The 24,613-nt window shown below is 41.7% G+C and overlaps 1 protein-coding gene across 7 annotated transcripts in view; it reads left to right on the top strand.

Annotated features, from left to right (window-relative positions):
* Window positions 1-24,613, top strand: part of BLTP1 (bridge-like lipid transfer protein family member 1) — a 357,046-nt gene that overhangs the window by 169,026 nt on the left and 163,407 nt on the right. For 5 of the 7 annotated variants that reach the window (XM_085852759.1, XM_085852757.1, XM_085852756.1 and 2 more), the window contains exons 38-48: window positions 6,751-6,899; window positions 7,328-7,478; window positions 7,957-8,109; window positions 8,477-8,723; window positions 9,037-9,191; window positions 10,052-10,277; window positions 10,420-10,578; window positions 10,893-11,041; window positions 12,871-13,046; window positions 17,945-18,443; window positions 24,241-24,550. In XM_085852759.1, the coding sequence (XP_085708885.1) occupies window positions 6,751-6,899; window positions 7,328-7,478; window positions 7,957-8,109; window positions 8,477-8,723; window positions 9,037-9,191; window positions 10,052-10,277; window positions 10,420-10,578; window positions 10,893-11,041; window positions 12,871-13,046; window positions 17,945-18,443; window positions 24,241-24,550 (2,374 nt within the window). The remainder of the gene's footprint in view (window positions 1-6,750; window positions 6,900-7,327; window positions 7,479-7,956; window positions 8,110-8,476; window positions 8,724-9,036; window positions 9,192-10,051; window positions 10,278-10,419; window positions 10,579-10,892; window positions 11,042-12,870; window positions 13,047-17,944; window positions 18,444-24,240; window positions 24,551-24,613) is intronic. The other 2 variants (XM_085852755.1, XM_085852760.1) reach the window with 2 other exon arrangements.

Here is a 24,613-nt window from a genome sequence, read left to right as displayed (position 1 = left end):
GAGGGTGTGGGTTATGATGGATCCTCCTTGCGTCCGCGTGTCCACGGGTAGGTTCATAGGCTGCCACTCAACGATTTAAATGGCTGAATCTCCACGATTGAAAGTAGACGCTTGCGCTCAACAATTGGATTTTTTTTTACACTCAACGACTTTTAAACGGTACCACTCAGCTATTTTCATTGTTTACAATGAACGATTTAAATTGCTGTCACTCGCCTTTGTTTTTTGACGCTGGGGTTTGGAAATTTTAATCGTTTCTATTGAACGTGTAAAATCGCTCAAACCCCACTATTGAAAGTAGACTCTTGCGCTCAACAATTCGATTTTTTTTTACACTCAACGACTTTTAAACGGTACCACTCAGCTAGTTTCATTGTTTACAATGAACGATTTAAATTGCTGTCACTCGCCTTTGTTTTTTTTTTTTTGTTTTTTTTTTTTTGACGCTGGGGTTTGGAAATTTGAAGCGTTTCTTCTGAACGTGTTAAAACGCTCAAACTCGACTATTTTAAATAGACGCTGCCGATGGACATTTGGAATCATAGCCAAGCTAGACATCGAAGTGTGAACATCCTCGTCATGCCGAAGAAAAGTTTGAAGAATGCTGCAAATAAGTGTCCTGGCCGTGGCCGTGGACACTGACGCAAGGACGATCCATTATACCGACGTCTTTCAGCCTATGAGTAACTTAAAAGTAACGTCTGTCGATGTGTGGCAACGATCGCGTAACGTGCCAACAACACGTTAATCATAGGTTAGAAATAAGTTTCGGGTACGCTAAACATTACCTCGGCGTGTCTCAACTTATGATTAACTTACAAGTAGCATGTGTTGACGTCTGTCAACGATCGCAGACCGTGCATACAACTTGTGGCCAGCGTAGCGGAACGTGTGAGTCATACGCCGGCATACGTCGTGAAATTTCAAGCATGAAAAAATTTGAGGACAACCGAAAAGTACAACGTTTAAAGCCAACGTACAACGACGTATGGCAACGTACTACGACGTATGCCAGCGTGCTCTCAATGTTATCAAAACTTACCCATAACGTATTCAACGTGTGCCAGCGTTTTAGAAAAAAAATTCAAAAATCGGCATACGTTGGCTAAAACGTCAAGGTGTGACCGGGCCTTAACGTACGCTATCATACGTCGTAGTAAGTAGAGTACGTCAAGAAATTTTAAACATGTTCAAAATTTTACGACGTACTCGGCGTATGACACACGTTCCGCATGCGATGGGGATAAGTTTTACACACGATATGTGGACGCTTACACACGTCCACAAAGGCTACTTATAAGCTACTCATAAGTCGAAACACGTCGTGGTAATGTCTTTTTTTACGCGAAACTTATTTCTAACTTGTGTTTGACGTGCTTTGAACCAATTCCTTACGTAGTCCCAACACACATCGACGTATGTAGACGTATTCCAATGACGTCTTCCGGTCGACAAAAAAAAATAAATGAACATGTTTCTAGCTTACAACTGCCATATAACGACGTGTTCCCAGCAGTTTTGGGAATTGGTATATAAAAATGCTGCTCATAAAAGGGGAACCCAACAGTGTTTTCGAGTTCCTTTTTGAGTCGATGTCCATGTCAGCAGTATCAGTATCAGTATTAGTATTAGTATTAGTAGTAGTTTGTTCATGTTGGCAGTAGTAGGTGAGTGTGAGGGGGAGGGTGTGGGTTATGATGGATCCTCCTTGCGTCCGCGTGTCCACGGGTAGGTTCATAGGCTGCCACTCAACGATTTAAATGGCTGCATCTCCACTATTGAAAGTAGACGCTTGCGCTCAACAATTGGATTTTTTTTACACTCAACGACTTTTAAACGGTACCACTCAGCTATTTTCATTGTTTACAATGAACGATTTAAATTGCTGTGACTCGCCTTTGTTTTTTGACGCTGGCGCTCGGAAATTTTAATCGTTTCTATTGAACGTGCTAAATCGCTCAAACCCCACTATTGAAAGTAGAGGCTTGCGCTCAACAATTGGATTTTTGTTACACTCAACGACTTTTAAACGGTACCACTCTGCTATTTTCATTGTTTACAATGAACGATTTAAATTGCTGTCACTCGCCTTTGTTTTTTGACGCTGGGGTTTGGAAATTTGAAGCGTTTCTTCTGAACGTGTTAAAACGCTCAAACTCGACTATTTTAAATAGACGCTGCCGATGGACAATTGGAATCATAGCCAAGCTAGACATCGAAGTGTGAACATCCTCGTCATGCCGAAGAAAAGTTTGAAGAATGCTGCAAATAAGTGTCCTGGCCGTGGCCGTGGACGCTGACGCAAGGACGATCCATTATACCGACGTCTTTCAGCCTATGAGTAACTTAAAAGTAACGTCTGTCGATGTGTGGCAACGATCGCGTAACGTGCCAACAACACGTTAATCATCGGTTAGAAATAAGTTTCGGGTACGCTAAACATTACCTCGGCGTGTCTCAACTTATGATTAACTTACAAGTAGCATGTGTTGACGTCTGTCAACGATCGCAGACCGTGCATACAACTTGTGGCCAGCGTAGCGGAACGTGTGAGTCATACGCCGGCATACGTCGTGAAATTTCAAGCATGAAAAAATTTGAGGACAACCAAAAAGTACAACGTTTAAAGCCAGCGTACAACGACGTATGGCAGTGTTTTTCAGCGTGCTCTCAATGTTATCAAAACTTACCCATAACGTATTCAACGTGTGCCAGCGTTTTAGAAAAAAAAATCAAAAATCGGCATACGTTGGCTAAAACGTCAAGGTGTGACCGGGCCTTTACCTTAAGAACGTCACACACCAAATTTGACTTCGATCGGACTTACCGTTATGACGTCATTGACGTTTGAACATGACGTTTTTCAATTGTGGCTAAAATGTCCTGATATTTTACATTCAAATAGCTATATAATTTAGAAAGCAAAGTCTCCCAAATCCAGGCATTAGGACCAGTACCAAAATATCTGTTTATTGATGTAAAGGTTTTGCCAATTAACTCTGTAGTCAAGGTCAAGGTCACACTCAAGGTCAAAATATACTTGTATACATAGCTTCAGATATAATTGAGCTATTGACATGAAACCAACGTTAAAACGTTCAGTGAACTACGAGCTTTCAGAATGGTAGTCCCCGATTGGACGTGATGTCCCCGGAAGTGCGTCAAAAGATGACGTCATTTTTCAACTTTTTAATTTTTCAGTGTTTATCATTCCATTTTGTTGGACTGCCTTCAAGGAGGTTACACACCAAATTTGACGTCAATCGGACTGATGGTTGTGACGTCATGGACGTTTTAAAATGACGTTTTTCAAATGTGCCCGGAAAAAAGTTGCGGCGGCGAAGGTATGCACTCCACCGAGTGCCCGTTCTAGTTGTTTCTGTTTTCTCTTGCAACCACTTATCCGATCGACACAAAATTTTCACGAATGGTGCAATTACTCATGTAGAATGTTTGATGGTAATTATGACATCATAGGTCATGTAGTGTGGCAACCATGTTGAAAAAAAGGAAAAACATTGGATCTCTGTCTCCGAAACCTCTCCATGGAAAAAAATTTAAACTTGGCACTTGTCAAGTACTCATGGGAAACAAGTGTGATTAAACAATTAAAATTTTTTTTTTTAATGACGTCATCGGTGACTTTGTTTTGACATCATTGTGTACGTCGAACACTTTATCCGATCAGTATGAAATGTTTTGAGGGTCTTCTAGGGCTAAATTGTGTCGGGGGGAAAAAAAGATGATGTCATCGCTCATGTGGTTCGGCAGTCATTTTTTTTTTAACCATAAAAACCTTAAAAAATCTTCTTTTCTGAAATGGCTAAACAGATATTGGCAAAATTTTACAGGTATGATCACCTATCCATGAGGAACAAAAAGTTCCCCACTAATGACATCATAGGTCACACGGTTTGCCAGCTGTGATTTTTTTTTTTTTGATGTTGTTGTTGAAGAATAAACCTTTCATAAGCTTCTTCTCCAGAACGGCTTGGAAGATCAAGGGGAAACTTCACCAACATGACCCCCAAGCCTTGGGGATACCAGGGTGTTCACAAATAATTAATAGCTCACATTGTCTGGCAGTGATTTTGGATTGAACCAAGATCTTAAAAAATTATTTCTCTTGAACTGCTTCAATCGACATGAAATGTCAAAGTTATGATTGAATATTTATGGGGAATCAATTTCAACCTGATCGGACACACGGTCTGGCAGCCAGAATGATTTAATATTTTAAATCTGGGTTCAGGGATTTATATCAAACCTGGGACAAGTATGTATAATGATGTAATAATGTGGGTGAAGACATATCTGACAACATCGTGATGTCTAAGAGTGCTCTTCTAGTTTTTATGTGCAGTCCAGTATCAAGGCTCTTGGAAAAGTGAGAACAGATCAGATCAGATCAGGACACAACAGAACAAAAGGAACAGCAGATAAAAAGGTGGAAACACCAACAGCATGGCTGAGGGAGAAAATAGATGGAGACAGACAAATAAGGGATATTGGTCAGGATGAGGGGTAGTGGAGAATGCAAGGAGTGGAAATGATGGATACAGAAGCAATCGGTTCACTCATGATACCCTTGGTGCACCTCAGAATGGTGATTGAATTTCTCCCCACAAAAAAAGGCAGCACCAACCAAAATCTCCTGAACAGAATAAATCAACAAATTAAGTTACCTCCACATTTTGTAATGAAAAACAATAACCATCGTGTGGCTTATTGCAATATGTGACGTCATCACCAGGCGTTTCTCATTGCCAGGGTGCCTGCTTCTTATTATGCAACCTGAGAAATATTATATTCCTTTAATTTTGCTTGATGGAATTCTTGAAAATTCAAGTTGCAGTTTTCCTTCGTTCTAATTTCTGTGAAATATTTTCGTTTGTTTTGTTTGTTATTGATTGATGATGTATTGCCGACAATAGAGTTAGAACAGAAACAAAAAGAAAGGCAACTAGAATGAGTAATCAAAGATTGCAGACCCTTGCCTGGATGTGTTTTTGTGTGGTTTTATAGTACATATTTTAAACGTACCCCCGTTCCAATTGTACCATACATATTTTAGAGACAAACTCACATTCTAATTGTACAAACTTTAAAGAGGTACTCTGTTGAAAAAAGACAACGTGGGTGTACAACTGACTACCACTATGTGGTGTTTGTGGCCAACGTTAGCACATTATGTGTGGACATACAAACAAACAAACAAGACCGATGTCGTGCATAGCACGATACTTGCGAAATCCATAAAACAAATTTGACCTTTAAAACAATAATTGGTGGTTAAATTCAATGATCAAATATGCAACTCCTCTTTCAGATTTCAAGTCAATCGGATGAAAGTTGACAATTTTAGAAATTTGGCCGACGTTGACCTCAAAAATGCTTGTTCGTTGAATTCAGTGACCTGATATGCATATCTTGTTCAAATTTCAAGATAATCGAATGAAAATTGAGGATTTTAGAAATTCAACCAATTTGTTGACCTTTGACCAATTGTTGACTTTTTGACCTTTTGACCACAAAATCAATAGGCTTCTTTGCTTATGATGAAATCTACCAGGTTGTGACATTTCTTGAAAAACGGTTTAAAATTGTGACCTGTAGTTCGATTGACATTCAGACAAACAAACAAACAGACAGAATAGCGCACAAGACCAACCAATGTACTTGAAAAATCTTCACTTTTCGCAAGTAAAAAAAAAATGGACCCAAATGCAATACCCTCTCCTCTGGTGAGGGTAAAAGACATTAAAAGAATGTTTATTCACGTCAGATTCAGACTGGTTGTATCACTCAATTATTCCAAGATATAACTGGAATGGCACTCGGCAGAGCGCATACCTCTGCCAGGCTGAACAGTTTACGTTTTGTATCCAACTGAAAGGCCGGATCTGCATCCGGACCTGAGCTAAAATCTAATTGGCTTGTTCTTGTCACCTACCCAACTCATTCACCAAGTTTTGTCATAACCCTTCCACAACGTTTTGAGAGATAATGATATATATATATATATATATATATATATATATATATATATATATATATATATATATATATATATATATATATATATATATATATATATATAGTTTTTGGTCCCATATATTAATGCTGAAGTTAAGGTCTAGTATCTGGATCCGGATCTTCACTAAAAATCGGTTCATCCTTGTCATGCCCTCAACCTGTCCACGAAGTTTCATCCAAATCTGTCCATAAAGTTTTGAGATATCCTGCTCAGACAGCAGACAAACAAGAGAGACAGAGGTGAAAAAAACATCCTCCCTCCACCTTTGGTGGTTGAGGTAATAATCAAGGATTCCTCATAACACACAATCGTACACTGGTACCAGTTTAATATAATGGGGCTTATATTATTTGTTTATTTCAGTAGTTTTATAAATGTTAACAAAACGTTTCCTTTCTTGCATGCATTGTCGAGGCTCGTAAGAGAGCTAACACACAATGCACAACTAGGGAGGGTGGAGGGGGAAGGACAAAACAGTGGGGAACAGAGACATTAGGAGATCTGTGGAAGGGAGAGGGATGGGGCGGGGAACACGGTGTATACAAGATGGACATTACAGGGACTCTCAGGAAGGAAAGCAGGGAATTTGAAGTTTTGCATTTTATTTTCATGTTTTGTCTATGTTTTGTCTATGGTTTGTCTATGGTTACTCCCTGTGAAGTCTCTTGTGCCTGTGTCCTTTGCGACCTGCTGTGTTTTGCTGCATTGCACAGGACGAAGGCGTCGAATCTGACGATTTGAAAAAAGAAGGCTCATTGGTGGCACCTCCACCAGACTCGTGCAGTGCCATACTCACTGTTGAAACCATCTGGTTCAACCTTGCCGCTCCTACGAACCTGCCACCTGCCCAGAGCTACTCCCGGTGTGTGATAGATTCCAAGCCTCTTTGTTGTTGATTGGAACGATGCACATCCTAACTGAATTCCATGACTTGTGATATGCTTGATTCCACCATGAGAAGGTCACCAGGACTTCCCAGCTGAAAGTTCTCTTGAGTTCATTCCTGGCTGGAGATTCATTATGACATCACTTTACTGATTGATGTCTTGCCATCATTGCAAATGGGAAGGGGGAGGGGGGGGGTGTTGATGATGGTACTGGTAGCACAATATGTGACTGGCATTTTCTGTGCATTCTTGCCTGAACCACACATCCTTTCTGACCTCTTCTGCAAACAGTAAAGTAAAGCCAAAGCTTGTGTGAAATTATAGAACAATAACGTGTGAAGATAGGAAACTTTTTTTTCGCAGCAAATACATTTAATGTTTGAAAAACGTCCTTCACCCCCAGGCACCTGAACTTGCTGAGCACAGCCAGCCCTGCGATTGGAGCATGGCTCGTTCCATTGGACCAGCTCAAGTCATCGTTGGACAAAGTACGAGTCTCTGGAATGTTGCGCATGTGTGCGGTGATTGCCTGCATCATGACGGAGGCACTCAAGGTATAAAAATGTGCATTCCTTTCGTACCTTGTTCCATGGAGCAATTCAACCTTTCCCAATTCGCGACTGCTTTAAGGATTTTGCATAAACTTTGTGTTCCAGTTGACATGCAACAAGCATATCTTTTTAACTTGCACCTAACTCAGTTCTTTGTTATTGAGAAGCCTGTGGCCCATGAACGGTTGTGTACAATGTTCCGATTTAGGCATTTTCACAATTCGAGTTTAACAGCACTTTATTTTTATATGCTCTGTCAAAATACATATTGCAACTATTTTCGAAAACATTTTCCAATGAAGTGCCTTGTGCTTTCTTCCTCGTCGGTTTTATTCAGGCCCTCTTGATTCGGTGCATTTATTTGTTTGTATAAAATATATATATATATATATATATATATATATATATATATATATATATATATATATATATATATATATATATATATATATACATACATATTTTACCAATCACCCATTAGGTTCAAAGCATCCACATGCCAATGAAAAGCAAGTATTGGCGTACCGTCAAACAGGCTCGTCTGCTGCAGGAAAACCCCTCTTGTTTGCTCTGCAATATCTTGCATCGCTACCTCCACCGTGTAGAGTACACTGTGGTGGAGGAAGCTACCATGGTGAGTTGGGTGTTCTACATTAGGAATGAGCACCATCCTTCAGAGGTTGTATACCTTCAGGAGGTTAATCAGTTATGAATGTGCATGGATCATTCTGCCATAGACCTCCTCACTTACACCACTTGAGACCCAATGATAAGGTGCAAGGCAGTTGCATTGTTTAGCTTTTTCACCAGTTTAGGTCATGGAGACATTTGCATTGTGTTGCAGACACAGACCGACACATTCACCCAAACATACCAGACACAGATGTTTTTTTCTTCTTCTGTTTGGTGTAGTTGTTGTCTGATCTGGTGTGGCGGGGCTGTGGTGTTGTCTTTTTGTGTTATTGCCCGTGTATGTTGTTCATTTCGTTTTTCCATAATAGGCTGATGGACTTCCTGCACTGGTTACGTTGAAAAATGGATTGATAGCGTTGGCCCGGCAGTGGATGAAGATTATTGTAGCAACCCCTGGACACCTCGGCTCCAAGAACATTTCTCGACTGCAAGCTGTGTCAGCCGCTGTTACTAAGCCAAGCGCGGGTGCCGTGGTGATGGTGCCACTTTCCGGGAGTCGGGGGCCACTGCACAGTGATGCAAGCTGTGAAGCCGCAGAGGTGGACTTTGACACTGGTATAGTCTTGCTGCACTACTGAGTGTGCAAATACATTTGATGCCGTGGAAAATTGTAGAGCGCTTGCATTTTGGCTATTGCACAATAAACGGTACACCTCCTATAATACCTACAGGATAGTCTGACAGAACAAACAATTGGGTATGTTAGGAAAATGATTAATGAAAAGTTTTACATTTTTGGACTTAAATGCTGGTCATTGCTTTGATAATGCAGTTGTACCATCTCTTACTTATGGAGTTTGTCACGTCTGTTTATTCATGAAAGTACTTCTCATGAAGTTTAGTTTTTCAGCATTGGCACTTTGCGCAGGTATGGTGAGCGAAAATACAATGTTGCTGGAGACTAATGGTGCTGGGAGCCATCACTCACCACCGGGTCACATTGGGCCAGTTGATGGCTCAGACATCATCATGCGCAAGTTTTCCAAACCTCACACCCCGGTCAAGTCTGGATTTCCTATACGGGTAAAAACAGTGTTGGGATATTCTCCTGTTTTTTTATGATTTTATATTATCTTATTTTTCTCCACCTTTCTCGAAATTTGAACCATATGCCTTGATTTGGTGTATATTAATTTTCCTCCATATTGAATGTTTTCTCAAGAACTTCACAATCCGGTGTTGCTGCTTGCCTGTTTTTTTTTTGTCGCTTTGGCCTGCTATTGTTGCTTCTGAGCAGAATCCAAAATGTGATTAATTTTCATCAGGAGTATTATGTGAGACGAGTTCAATTTTGGACATTTCCTTTTGGCTGTAAACAATTAACTGGCATTAACACTAGGTGTTCTGAGAGCTACAGGGTACAATGTAGTGCATTTTCAAAACGAGCACAAGGTTATGGCTTCTGGAGATTATTTCTTCTGCAATTATTTCTCTGCTAAACCAAACCACATTTACTTGTTATGCACGTTATCGCCATTTATTTTTAATTAACCACCTTTATTCTGGAGCATTTATCGAGCCTCTTTGGGCAATAAACAATTACCTCTGTTTTGTAAGCCACTGCACCTCCGATTTGCATATTTTATGTAAATTGGCACAGCTTTTCTGCCGATTATTCCGAGTTGATTAAATGTGTTTTGCTTCCATTGCTAATTAAGAGTCTGACTTACAACTACAAGTCTGCCTCAAACTTCATTTGTTGTCATGCTTTGTTTTGAGCTAGCGTCGCAGGTCCCACAGTGGAGACGCTACTTACCTGCAGTACATCTCCACAGAATGTACTCACATTTTACTCTTCGGCCCCTTCACGCTGTGCTATCCAGGTGTGCAAGTACTAAAGGATGTTGCTGCCCTGGAATGAGTGTTTTGGCTGTGTTCCACAGGGAGTGCATCCATACCAAGTCCTGAACCATGCCAGCAGGGAAACTGTCGGTGTAGACTCGCCAGCACACATTCCCAGTGGTCCTTTGCCACAGAGTGAATTGCCGCACAAGGAAACCATGTCATCAAAACTGATAGAGAGTGTCAGCAGTTTGCACAACATGTGTGACAGCAGTCCGATTAGGGCTTCTGGTGCAACACTCAAAACTAGTTCGCTTCCTCGCACAGGTGCATATCGGGAATTTTAGTTTCCTTAAAGCAAATAAGCTCCTCATTTTCTAACTGCTCTCACCTCGTTTCTCACTGCAAATGTTTGTTTGCCATGTTTTAAGTACCATCTTTAAGTATCGTGTTTTTTGCTTTTTGCTAGCAACAGCTTTACCTGGAGAGGTCTTTGCTGGTCATCCATTGCTGATGGAGACCTCCAACATGAGTTTCTACAATTGGATGTCACAAGCGGTTAGCGATAGGAATGTGTCCACTCATGATTCTCCACCTGATGGATTTGACCAGAACATCCTGCAGACTGGTATGTAACATGTTTTGAGATGTCTTAGGTAGGACAATAATGCAAGCAGGCTGGCATGCAAAAGCTCGGATTGGCAGTGTGGCAATGCAATGGAATGTTTCAGCTGTTCACAATGTACTCGCACTCAAATTTTTTTTTTAATGTCAGGCTTACTTGGTTTCTCTCAACTTTACTGTAATATATGATGCAATATATCATTTTCTCCAATATATGATGCAGATGGTTTTGTCAACTATGTAGTCCATATACAATGTCGGCGAGTTGATACTTGTCACTTGCTGTTGTTATTTCTGCGCTCGGCTTGCTGCCCACAGGACACCTGACCACAGATTTCAATGCCATGCTGTCCAGTGGGCAGAATACTCCAGAGGGAACACACTCACAGATGAGTGGAAGCCAAGAAACTGTGATCGACATTGATGGGGACAAAGGACTTCCAGCAGTGCAGTTGGCCGATGCTCAGGTTCATGACTGGTGGTGATGTACTGTCATGGTTTTATTGGCACCCTTGCACTTTTTTCAAATAATGCACCATTTCTTCCAGAACATTGTTGAAATTTAAAAATATTTTGCTGTCCACATTTGTATTTCTTTGGTTTGCAGTAGAACAAAACAAAAAATGCTGAAAAAAATAATAAATTGCCACCTTTTAGAAGTTGTTAGAATATTTACATTTGAAGCAGGTGATTCTCTACGTTGGAATTGAACTCACCTACAGTGAGTTGCAGGTGCCTGCAATATAAGAATCACTCATTCAACCAGTTTGAATGGTGAAAAGGAGTCATTCTGCTGTTTTGTGTCACTATGTGTACCACAATGAGTTTGGAGAAAAGAAAGAAAACCAGAGGATTGTCTGAGGTTGTCAGACAAAAGATTGTAGACAAGCATGGACAATCTCAAAGCTACAATTCCATCTCCAGAGACCTTGATGTTCCTGTGTCCACCGCACAAAATGTTATCATGAAGTTTATGGTCCATGGCACTGTATCCAACCTCCCTGGACATGGCAGCAAGAGAACTTGATCGAAGATTGCAGCGAAGGATTGTTCGAATGGTGGAGAAAGCACCTTGATCAACTGCCAAACAGATTCAAGCTCTCCTTCAGACACAAGGTATGACAGTTTTAACTCGCACCATCTGTCGCCAGCTCAATGAAAGGGGGTTCAATGGTAGGAGATCCAGGAGGACCCCACTGCTGAGACACGCACATAAGAAATCCCGACTGGAGTTTGCCAAAACACACCTGAACAAGCCAAGATCCTTCTGGGAGAATGTCCTGTGGACAGATGAGACCAAATGAGAGCTTTTTAGTAAAGCACATCATCTCTGTTTACAGAAAACAAAATTAATCCTTCAAAAAAAGAACACCTTCCCTACAATCAAACATGGAGGAGATTCAGTGATGTTTTGGGGTTGCTGTGCTACCTGGCATTGGGTGCCTTGAATGTGTACATGACATCATGAAATCAGGGGATTACCAAGGGATTTTGGAGCGCAATGTTCAACCCAGTGCCAGAAGACTGGGTGTCTGTCGAATGTCATGGGTTTTGCAGCAGGACATGACCCCAAACACACTTCAGAATGCACCCAGGAATGGTTCAAGACAAAACGCTGGACTGTTCTGAAGTGGCCAGCAATGAGTCCAGATACAAATGCCATTGAACACATGTGGGGAGATCTGAAAACAGCATTTGGGAGAAGGCACCCTTCAAATCTGGGAGAGCTGGAGCAGTGTGCACAAGAAGAGTGGGCCAAACTACCAGTAGAGAGGTGTAGGAAGCTCATTCATGGCTTTAAGAAGCGCTTGACTGCAGTTATTTTGTCGAAAGGTTGTGCTACCAAATATTATTTTTTTTAGTCGAGGGTGTTAATAATTGTATCAATGTCATTTCTTTTTATTTTCTGATTTAAAAGGATATATTGAGTTCTGAATCATAAACAAAGGTTATATAATATAAATAGTGAAATAAAGTATTGTGGAGACAAAATACTTTTGTCAATTTCAACTCATTTTTATAGAGAAAATTGTGTTTTTGAAAAAAGTGCAGGGGTACCAATAATTTTAGCCACGACGGTAGAAGAGGCAAAATACCTTGTGAGAATGTAGATCCCACTAATTCCGGAGTTTGTTTAATCCATGGTCGTTGCAAGTATGAATTTTTAAAACATGGATGAAATGCTCATGTGAATGAATGGGATGTGCACCATCACACATTAACTTGCTCCTTTGGGACTGTTCAACGGAGTTGCCCATGGTCATCAATTTCATCGGTCAATTTTGTTTTTTTGCAGGTCGTGTTCCGCCCACTGTTGGAAAGGTTGGGCATCCGTGCACGAGAAGCAGAAGGTGTGAATTACAGGGAGTACACCGGGGAACAGCTTTCCCTGGCGGGCACCCTGCGCTGCCTCCGGGCCGACATCGTTGAATCGGATTGTAACAAAGACCGGAAAGTTCCCAGACATAGGAAGTATGCAAAATATATTTGTATTTTTGTGGAAGATATTTTTGATGTTGCTTTTGGTAGAGGGCTATTCGATGTATTTGATTGAACATTATGGTGGACTCTCGGCTTAACATATCAGATTCAGTAGAATAATGGCTCGTGTTTGCTAAGAGTCTGGGAGGTTGATGATTCAAACTTTGTCCGAGTCATACCAAAGACTTAAAAAACAAGTAAAAAAGACATAAAATGTCTCAGACCCCATTGTTTTTGTAATTTTGCTGTACAGAGTTAAAGGGCGAGTCCATATTTATGTGCAACTAAAATGGCCGCTAGTCTACGAGTTGTCCATCTTTGACCAGATTGCAAAAGGAAGTGAGGTGCACGTTTGTGCCATCATGTACTGTACTTGTGCCGCGTTTGATCAAAATCGGACCATGCATGTCACAAAATGGTTGCGGACACATTTAAGTAACAAAATGGCTGCCAATCGGCCATCTTGGATCTGATCTCAAAGAAAAATGATGTGCTTATGTAAGCCATCAGTCTTTATCTGTGTACCAAGTTTGAACAACATCGGTAAATGCATGCCCGAGAAGTGGTTGAGGACATGTTCAACATTCGGGTTTTTTACAACTAAAATGGCCACCAGTCGGCCATCTTGGATCTGATCTTGAAAAAAAAAATTGCGTGCTTATGCAAGCCAACATTTCTTATCTGTGTGCCAAGTTTGAACAACATGGGTCAATGCATGTCTGGGAAATGGTTGCGGACGCACGCACGGACACAAAAATCGAGACCAAATACATAAGCCCCTGTTTCAGACCAAGTCCAACAGCGGTTATAAACTGTATAGTACAGGCATTTTAGCAGAAATATTTGGTCAACCTCCCATAAATTGCAACAAAAGCAAACAACAGATTTTGATTCCTGGATATGTCCTCAGTGACAGAAAAAAAGTCCGAAGGGATCCTCCGGGGGGGAAAGTCCTGAAATCATGGAAATCCAATATGGCCGCCACCCGGCTTTGGGGAAAATGAGAAAATTATAAAGATTGATATTTTAAGATGTAAATATAGGTTTTTCTGCATTCTAATTGTTTCTAGTTATGGTCAGTATATTGATATACAAGAATAATTATAAAAAAGTGAAATGTATTGAGGGTAAAATAAAAAAAATTATAGCTTTTTTTTGTCCAAAAATGTCAATTATTTGTCCCGAAAAAATATATATTTACCTGACACTGATTTTGGCTCCTGGACAACAAAAAAGAAACGTTGAAGACACAAGATGAAATCAAGTCTATGGCAATACAATATAATTATATAAATCATTGAAACATGACAAAATTCACAATTCCACTCGGGGCAATCACATCTGCCTGATGAAGGTTTCGAAATGAAAATCAAAATTCGCATTAAACTCAGAAAGTACATCCATTATAAACTTGCTATACATGTTGAGAAAAATCAAGCGTATTAAAGTTAGAACTCGACAATGTCATTATCATCCTCATCATTGTCACATGGAGTGTTTGTGCAGCCAGAGCCCCTGCAGTTTGCACAAGCTGGAGTGCACTCAATGGTGTGCTTCTTGCATGTGCATCTCATGGTGCAACATTCAGCCTGGCAGTTGCACCTAATGACACGTAACATCTTTTCAGGAGCTGGAGCTATTGATGTCTGAAGCGGCACAAAACCCTCGTCACACTTCTGCCAACCCCAGTCTGTGGAAGAAGTATGCAAGTCTGACGTCTTGAAATGAATCAAAGACCACCTTCAGAAGCATGCCGAGTCTGCAAAGATATCTTCAAGAACTTCAGCATTCTGGGTTCAGGATATGGACATGCTAGACATTCTACGCAAATACATCCGGGCAGAATGCACTGGGAACTGGGCACTGCATCTTCAGGCCATCCAGGAAATGCTGCCTTACCTGGCAGCCTCGGGCCATAAACTGTATGCCAAATCTGCGAGGGTGTATCTGCAGCAGATGTCCAACCTCAAAACTCAACATCCCAATGTCCAACAACGTTTTCATGAGGGGTTCCATGTGGTTCGACGAAGTGATCGCTTGTGGGAAGGTCTTTCATCTGACCTGATCATCGAACAAGTTCTGATGAGAAGTTTGAAGACCAGCGGGGGGCTCACACGAGGGCGAGGAATGACAGAGCAACAACGGCTGGTATGGCTACTATCAATGCCTGCCTATGCAGAAATAAACCAGGCAATGCAGGAGCTCACAGGTGTGAACTACAACACTGGAGAGCAGAACAAGGACATGACCAAGGCAAGACAATCTCGTGACTGGAAGGACACACTATCAGCTCTTCAGTATTTACAGGAACGGAATCCGTTCAGTAGTGATCTACGTCTGAGGAACATTGCCACTGGAGTTCATGCACACCCCACCGTCAACGTCGATACAGCACATGCCGTAGGAGCCAAAATATTGAAATCTATGGATGGGAAAACACCTGCCGAGTACACATTTAAGAGGAAAGACCAAGTTGTCACCCTCGGCATGAAGTCCTCTGTCAAGATTGATGGAGAGCAAGTCCAGGTTGACCCAAAACTCCTCTTCCAGAGACTGATCACTGTTGCACAGACAGCAGAAGAACTGGAGTCTGCCTTAAAATATGAACTGTGCAGCTATCCACCAACCCTCTTTGATTCCTCTCTTCAGCTCTGAGAAGCACACAAGCCAGTCTTTGCTGATGCCATCTGGGATCTTCTTGGATCCGATCTCCCAGCCGATATCCCCAATGATGGGCAACAGTATGTTTTGGATGGCGGGGCACTTGTTCAACGCATTCCATGGTCTCGTGGATCTACAGACAGAGACATATGCCACCAGTACACTGATTATGTAACGAAGAAGTACGGAGATGCCATAGTCGTGTTTGATGGTTATGAGAGTACCAACACGAAGGACATGACACACCAGAGATGGTCTAAAGGGAATGCTGGCACTACTGTGACATTTACAGCTGACATGCTTCTCACAATGAAGAAGGAACAGTTTCTTGCCAATAGGCAGAATAAACAGCGATTCATTTTTATGTTGAGTGAAGAGCTTCAGAAGAAGAACTGTGAGACGCACCATGCCTCAGGGGATGCTGATCTCCTGATCGTACTGAAGGCCATGCAGTCTGCTACTGTCACCAACACTGTGTTAGTTGGTGATGACACAGACCTCCTCGTCCTCCTCTGCTACCATGCAAGCTTAGAATCCCATGACCTCTTCTTTTGTCCTGAGCCAAAGAAGAACACGAAGAAGCCTCGCATCTGGAACATCAGGGCTACAAAGAAAATGATTGGTACAGACATATGCAAGCACATACTGTTTCTACATGCAGTTCTTGGGTGCGACACGACATCTCGTCTTCATGGGATTGGAAAGGGAACTTCCCTCAAAAAGTTCAAAGCAAACAACACATTCCGTGAGCAGGCCAAGGTTTTTGACACATATCCAGCTTCCGTATGTGATGTGGCAGATGCAGGAGAAAAAACATTGGTGATAATCTACAACAGAATGTCAACCGACACCCTGGACACCCGACGGTATCAGCGGTACTAGGACAAGGTGGCTTGGAGCTCCTCTCACGTGCAACCACAGACGTTACCACCAAAATCAGAAGCAGCAAAGTATCACAGCCTGCGCGTGTATCTGCAAGTCCAAGAATGGAAGGGATGTGCAGATGAACTTCCTCCGACAGACTGGGGTTGGCAGAAGTGTGACGAGGGTTTTGTGCCACTTCAGACGTCAATAGCTCCAGCTCCTGAAAAGATGTTACGTGTCATTAGGTGCAACTGCCAGGCTGAATGTAGCACCATGAGATGCACATGCAAGAAGCACAACATTGAGTGCACTGCAGCTTGTGGAAACTGCAGGGGCTCTGGCTGCACAAACACTCCATGTGACAATGATGAGGATGATGATGACATTGTCGAGTTCTAACTTTAATACGCTTGATTTTTCTCAACATGTATACTGTATAGTAAGTTTATAATGGATGTACTTTCTGAGTTTAATGCGAATTTTCATTTTCATTTCGAAACCTTCGTCAGGCAGATGTGATTGCCCCGAGTGGAATTGTGAATTTTGTCATGTTTCAATGATTTGCATAATTATATTGTATTGCCATAGACTTGATTTCATCTCGTGTCTTCAACATTTCTTTTTTTTTTTTTTTGGTCCAGGAGCCAAAATCAGTATCATGTAAATTTTTTTTTTTCGGGACAAAAAATTGACATTTTTGGACAAAAAAGCTATAATTTTTTATTTTACCCTCAATACATTTCACTTTTTTATAATTATTCTTGTATATCAATATACTGACCATAACTAGAAACAATTAGAATGCAGAAAAACATATATTTACAAATTAAAATTTCAATCTTTACAATTTTCTCATTTTCCCTGAAGCCGGGTGGCGGCCATATTGGATTTCCATGATTTCAGGACTTTCCCCCCGGAGGATCCCTTAGGACTTTTTTTCTGTCACTGAGGACATATCCAGGAATCAAAATCTGTTGAGTTTGCTTTTGTTGCAATTTGTGGGAGGTCATCCGACATTTTGACTGTACTAGTATGTGTTGCTTCCTTGCATGAAACTCAGCTTTTCAAAAGGATAGACCATGGGCAAAGAACCATGGATTGGCAACCATTGTACAGGCTTTGGTCCTAACGGTGGCTTTTTTTGTTGTTGAAGTTCCTTGTCAGCTTAACGGTGCAGTTACGTAGCATATTATTATTATTACATTATTATTACATATCACAGCAAACATGAAGTTGATTTTTATTTTTTTTAAGCAATCATTCGGAATGTTAAGGGAAGAAGTTTTGAATATCACTGATATTAAAGTAGATCTAAAATTTTCCTGCATAGTCCTGACTTTATCGGCCCCTGATTTTCCAAACAGGCTCTACCCGATGCCTCCGCCAGACAACAGGACCTCCATACCAGCACTCGTATTCAACACACTCAGTGTTCGCGCTGTGATTCGAGAGGAACAAGCCAAAGCGCCGGCAATGATTACAGATAAAGCGACAAGGAAGCAGCCTCCACCACCGCTGTCCCTTCACGACCGTAGCCGCACCGCCCTGCCCAGCACACTGCGTGGGCACGTGACTGTGTCATGCCAATCGATCGATCAGCGCATCAACATGGCACTCGTGCGCCTGGTGCACCAGTTTTGCACCGTCATTGCGGATGTGCGTGCGACGCAGACGGACATCCGGCTGAGCCGTTACTCGGCAGGCTCCACATCGCCCACTCCTGCCTACTATGCAGATTCAAATCAGCACAAATCAAACCGTGTGCCAAAGCGTGCCGATACGGGGAGAGGATCCCGGGGAAGCTTGGAAATCGCTCATTCGTTCAGGGTCGGCAGCACAAAGGGAAACAAGAAGGTATCAGAGGTAAAGCATGTATGGAAGCATCTCATTCAGTTATTTAATATTCTTTGCACTTCCCTTTCTTGTGCTTGCCTGAGATTTTAATGTAAATCTTGGAAAATCGGTCTCTAAATGGCAAATTATTTTGACAATCGTGGTTCAACTATTTATGTTTATGATGAAGATCATATTTATTATATTTGTATGGATTTTTTTTCTTCCCCCCCCCTTGCTTTTTCACCTTTATTCGCTTTTAAATTTGTTTTCTCAGCAACAGCTTAAGCAATGACACAAAACTGTCAACATTGGAGCACCTTCCCATGAATATTTTTTAATGTTTTTTTTTAGTTGTCGGAGGCATTGTTTTCAGATCGTCTGTTCATCTGTCCGTATGCACATACATCTCTCCGTGCTAATTTTTCCTGTTTTCTCTGCAACCGCTTATCCAATTGACACAAAATTTTCACTCGTGAAGAATGTTTTAGTTTGTTGTTTGTTACTCATGTAGAATGTTTTAATTATAATGATGTCATGGGTCAACCCTAATAGCCATGTTGGAAAAAAGGAAAAACTTTGGATATCTTCTCTGAAACTGTGAAATGAAAAAAATTGAAAAAAACTTGGCACAGGTGGCACATGGGGAATTACATTTGATAACGGTGACATCATCGGTGCCCTAAATATGACCTCACAACTTAATTGGTTGAATTCCTCATCTGATCAATATGATAATTTTTGAGGTTGATCTACTCAGAAATTTGTTGAGAGAATTAAATTGATGATGTCATTGGTGATGTGGTATGGCAGCCATTTTTTTTTTTTTTTGAAAAACAATCAGTGATGTGGTTTTACAAAGTTTTACATCGATTGATTAAGCCGTTTAAGAGAAGGAATTTTTTTTGAGGCTGCCAAATCATATAACCGATGAAATCATTATCAAACCTTTTTTTAAAACCCATTTATAGTGTATTTGAAGTCGTGCTAGTGGATGATGTATTTGAAGTTTTGCAACAATCGGTGAAGTGGTTTTGGAGAAAAATGTTTAAAATGTTTTCCTTCAATCCAATATGGCTACCAAACCATGTAAACTATGATGTCATACTTATCAAACTTTATTCCTCATGGCTCATAGTTTTGTAAGCTCCCACATATCAAAGGGATGCTTGGCTTGTTATTCATTTTTGGTTTACCTTAGAGTTGTGCCATCACTGCATCGGTTGGCTTCATCTGTTGCCAGTCACCAACTGTTATTGCTATCAGACACTTCAACTTGGTAAGCATTCCACTGATCTTTCCCGTGAAAGTTTTCATCAGGTCTGACTGCAGCACAACGTAAGCCTCTTCGTCCTTCAGAAGTTGGTTCACTTTCTGGGATTATTCTGAACAACAGTAGCTCTGTCTCGTATCAGCTGGCAAAATGACAATACTTGAATCTGCCTTCGGGGTTCAGATGGCATCGGCTTCTTTTTGAATTTGAATTTGACAAGGCTTATGTGAGGTGTGAAGTCAAGATGCACGTCGTCAGATGGCATGCTTCGTATCTTCTGTTGTTTCTATTTGTGAAAGGACACTTTTGAGACACAATACAAAGTCAATTGGCCTGGGATCTGCTGTTGAAACAGGTTTCGTGTCTCCGCACGTTACTATCTTGCACTAAGTTGTTTGGAAGACAGACTGTGTACAATAGCACCATCAATATAATTCTGTGAGAGTGGCTTCAAATTGACTAACTTTCTGTCAAGCACAACTTTCCTTTCTTCTCCTTTTGTTCATTCTGAATACATGACTTGTTTCAACTGCTTCACAACGTCTGCATTCGATGTTGATTGGCATGCTTTTTTTTCTTCTTTTGAAATCCTCCTCCAGAGGTTGGTGCAACTATATATGTGTATATGTGTGTGTATATATATATATATATATATATATATATATATATATATATATATATATATATATGTATATATATGTATATATATATATGTATATATATGTATATATATGTATATATATATATGTATATATATGTATATATGTATATATATATATGTATATATGTATATATATGTATATATATATATATATATATATATATATGTATATATATACATATATATATATATATATATATATATATACATATATACACACATATAGTTGAGGATACGGGGGTGGGGGGGGGGATTCGGAAGATGGCATCAATCACTGTCCGTAACCAGTTTGGGTTTTCGCACCCTACTCTCGACAGCCAAATGTTACAGATTTGGCGCCACCCTAACCACTGCCATCTCCGGGGTTATAACGCCGGCTGGTTCGGCACAGGCCTCTGGTCACGCGTCTTGAATCGCGATACCAACGTACCCCTGGACCTTACCGGTTGGGGAAATAGACCCTGGTTACAGACTGGTTTTGTCAGATACCGAGCTAATTCTGCCAGTCTGTAACCATTTTGGTTTTTATATCCAAATCGAGCGGATCATTCCTCGGCGCGGCACAAATTAATTCAAAGCGGCAACTTCATACGAATCAGCCAGATTTATTGGGGACATCGGGGAACACGACACAAGCAAAGCATTCACGACAATTATAATTGATCTAGAACCCGTTCTTAACTAGGGAACTACGGATTACTGGTTTCGAAGGGAACTCTAACGAGATAAACCTTAAACGACATGCAGACAAGACATGGACAGCATGCAGACAAGCCACAGACTACTTGGTGATGTTTCATGGACGAGAGGAAAGTGTCAAAGGCACGAATGTGGCTCGTGACAAGCCGATGTCTACGGATTCGAGCACCCAAGCTGAAAAACGCCGCGTGGCAAAATGGCGCTCGTCCATGTGTCGCCGCCCTCACGCACACAGCCTCGGCGTGCTCTGACCCCGTGAGGTCGACTGCACCAGAGCGAAAGATTGATGGTGGGTTTCAGCTGGTTTCTCCCAAGGTCCAGTATACAAGTCTAGGCCTGGCCTGTTCACCAGACCAGGCCAAATCAAGGTGTTGGGCTCCGCAGGGGCTGGGTCCATGGGATTTCAAGACGTCGTCAAGCCGTGAGGTGAGTCGGGACAGTCAGAGGCTCTGTCACTGGACTCCGCATGAACCTGTCGATGTGCTCCTCATGAAAGCCGATCGCACCCCACCTCGGCGCTCAGTTCACCACTGCCGATCGCAGACTCGTCGCGCTCAGGTTCAGCTTCTCTCCCGGCAGATTCACACTGCCTTTCCTTTGCTTGTTCGCCTCGAAGCCCGATCGCGCCCCACCTTGGCGCTCTCCCGGCACCGCTTGCCTTCCTGGCGACTGCTCGCCTCCCAGCCGACTGCTCCTGACGAAAAACCCATCGCGCCACCCCGGAGCTCAGTTTCACCACTGCCGATCGTCGGCGCTCCTGCAGTCTTTTCCTTCACTCGCTCGCCTCAAAACAGACTGCAGTTTTACTTCAGTTTCACTTCTCCTTTTCGGCCCTTGCTCACCTCAAAGCCGACTGCTGACTTGCACACAGCCAGCCCTATTCAGCCGATCGCGCCACTCCGGCGCTCAAGGCCCAGTCACACCTTGACGTTTTAGCCAGCAATGGCAACGTATTAAAATGTATGTAAAACGCTGGCTTACGTTGAACTTTTGATGTTTTTTTTTTCAAGATTCGGACATATTCATAACGACTTGGTCTTATGCATAACGTATTAGTAACGGACACAGAACGTTTCGTTGTGTTATGGATAACTTATGCCAACGAATGCTGAACCTGTTGTCGGCCTTCACAACCTATGCCCAACGATAGTCTAACTTATGCATAGCGCGCTGCACGCATCGCCGACGATGACGTGGCGTAGGTTATGAAAAGGCTGCCGCACATCGATTCAAATCATAACCGCCGCAGAAATGGAAGTGTCAACATCGCAGTCACACCTTGGCGATCTTGCCAGCATATGCCGACCTCTGAAAAATGCGTCTAAAACGCTGGCGCACGTCGAATACGGTATGGGTAAGTTTGGTATACGTGAATAGAACGCTAAAGTACGCAATCATACGTCGTAGTAAGTGGAGTACGTCTTGTAATTTTGAACATGTTGAAAATTTTACGACGTACTTGCCGTATGACACACGCTCCGCATGCGATGGGAATAAGTTGTACGCACGATACGCGATCGTTGACACACAGACACACGTTACTTGTAAGGTACTCATAAGTCGAAACACGTCAAGGTAATGGTTAGCGTCAGTGTTCCAGACTCCCGGTTTTTTTTTTTCTTCGGGATGACGGTGTTCAGTGTACAGTGCGGTTATGATTTAAATCGTTGAGCAGCAGCCTATTAATTATATTATATTATAACCGCACTAGAAATCGAAGTGTCAAAATCACCATCATACCGAAGGAAGGAAGAAAAAAACAAACAAACAAAAAAAAAACCAAGGAGTCTGGAACACTGACGCTAACCATTACCTTGATTTGTTTCGACTTATGAGCACCTTACAAGTAACGTGTGTCTGTGTGTCACCGATCGCGTAACTTGAGTACAACACGTAACTCATAGGTTGGAAATAAGTTTTGGGTACGCTAAACATTACCTCGACGTGTTTCGACTTATGAGTAACTCACAAGTAACGTGTGTCAACGATCGCGTGACATGCCTACAACTAATGGCCAGCATTATGCGGAACATGTGAGTCATACAGTGGCATAAGTCTTAAAATTTCAAGCATGGAAAATTTGAGGACAACCGAAAAGTACAACGTTTAAAGCCAGCATACAACGACGTATGGCAGTGTTTTTCAGTGTGCTCTCAATGTTATCAAAACTTACACATAACGTATTCGACGTGTACCAGCGTTTTAGACAAATTTTCCAAAAATCGGCATAAGCTGGCTAAAACGTCAAGGTGTGACTGGGCCTTCAGTTTCACCACCGTCTTCCCGGCACTCCTGCAATCTTTTCCTTCACTCGCTCGCCTCAAAACCGACTGCAGTTTTACTTCTTCCTCAAGGCCACTCCCCCTCTCAGCACTGGGCGGGGACTATTGTCCAGAGAGAGAAAGGAAGAGGAAGAACTTCTCGGTCCACCACCAATGTACCAACGATGGACAGCCTCTTACACCTCCCGACACACATGTAGCGTCCATTTACCGAACAACCTGGCTAAACATGCATTTAATGGGGGATCTGGGATAATCCTATTTTTAATAACACACTTCGGGCCATTTCCGCAACAATATGTACATGTATATATATATATATATATATATATATATATATATATATATATATATATATATATATATATATATATATATATATATATGTGTTAAGGTTATCATTCTATCCAACATGGCTGCCAAACCATGTGACTGATGACTACATTATCAAACCATGGGAAGTCAGTGATATATTTGAAGTTTCACATCAATCAGTAAAGTGATTTCAGAGAAAAATATTTTGAATGTTTTCCTTCCATCCAATATGGCCGCCAAACCACGTGGGCTATGATGTCATACTTATCAAACTTTATTCCTCATTGCTCGCAGTTTTGTTCGTGCCCACGTATAAATGATTGCTCACAGTTATAAGTGGCAGTTCTTGGGATCGACTCGTCATGAGAAATATAGTTTGATAAAAATGACATAGGATGACATGGTCATTTGAATGGACAGCATGGGATGGCATCATCATTGGAACGGACAGTGTGGGATGGTATTGTCATTGGATGGCATAGTCATTGTAATGGGCGTCGTTTTGTACCCAGCATAACTGCTCACAGTTGTAAGCGGAAGTTCTAGTTGTTATTATTTTTGTTATTGCCATTATTGTTGTTATTATTCGTCACCCAGACCCAGAATATTGGGAGCATCGGGGTGCACCGTGGTGGGCGGCTCGTTCGGTCAGAGCGCAAGTCATCACGAACGGCACGCAAGGACTCGTGTGATGGTGGTCTCGAACCGGTCACAGACTCTGATTCTGTGTCCATGTCAGAACAGAGTGAACCTTCTGCAGAGTGCTGGCAGGACATGTACAAGTTACTTAATTTCTACTCCCTCATCTCGCATCCTGCTAGAGTTCTTCAGCGAACCACTCAGATGCTTCCCACGGAAGCAGTGCTGCGGCCACGACAGGACAACACCGTTCAGGCGGTGCCGGACAGTAGGTTTTTTAATTTGGTTTTTTTAAGTACCTTGCTGGATTTGGAGATTCGTGAGACGTTAC

Source organism: Eptatretus burgeri, chromosome 13 (assembly GCF_056783735.1).
Source record: "Eptatretus burgeri isolate ZD-2024b chromosome 13, Ebu_testis_v1, whole genome shotgun sequence".
In the NCBI taxonomy this organism is placed as follows: Eukaryota; Metazoa; Chordata; class Myxini; order Myxiniformes; family Myxinidae; genus Eptatretus; species Eptatretus burgeri.
This window is presented reverse-complemented; position numbering and strand designations above follow the sequence as displayed.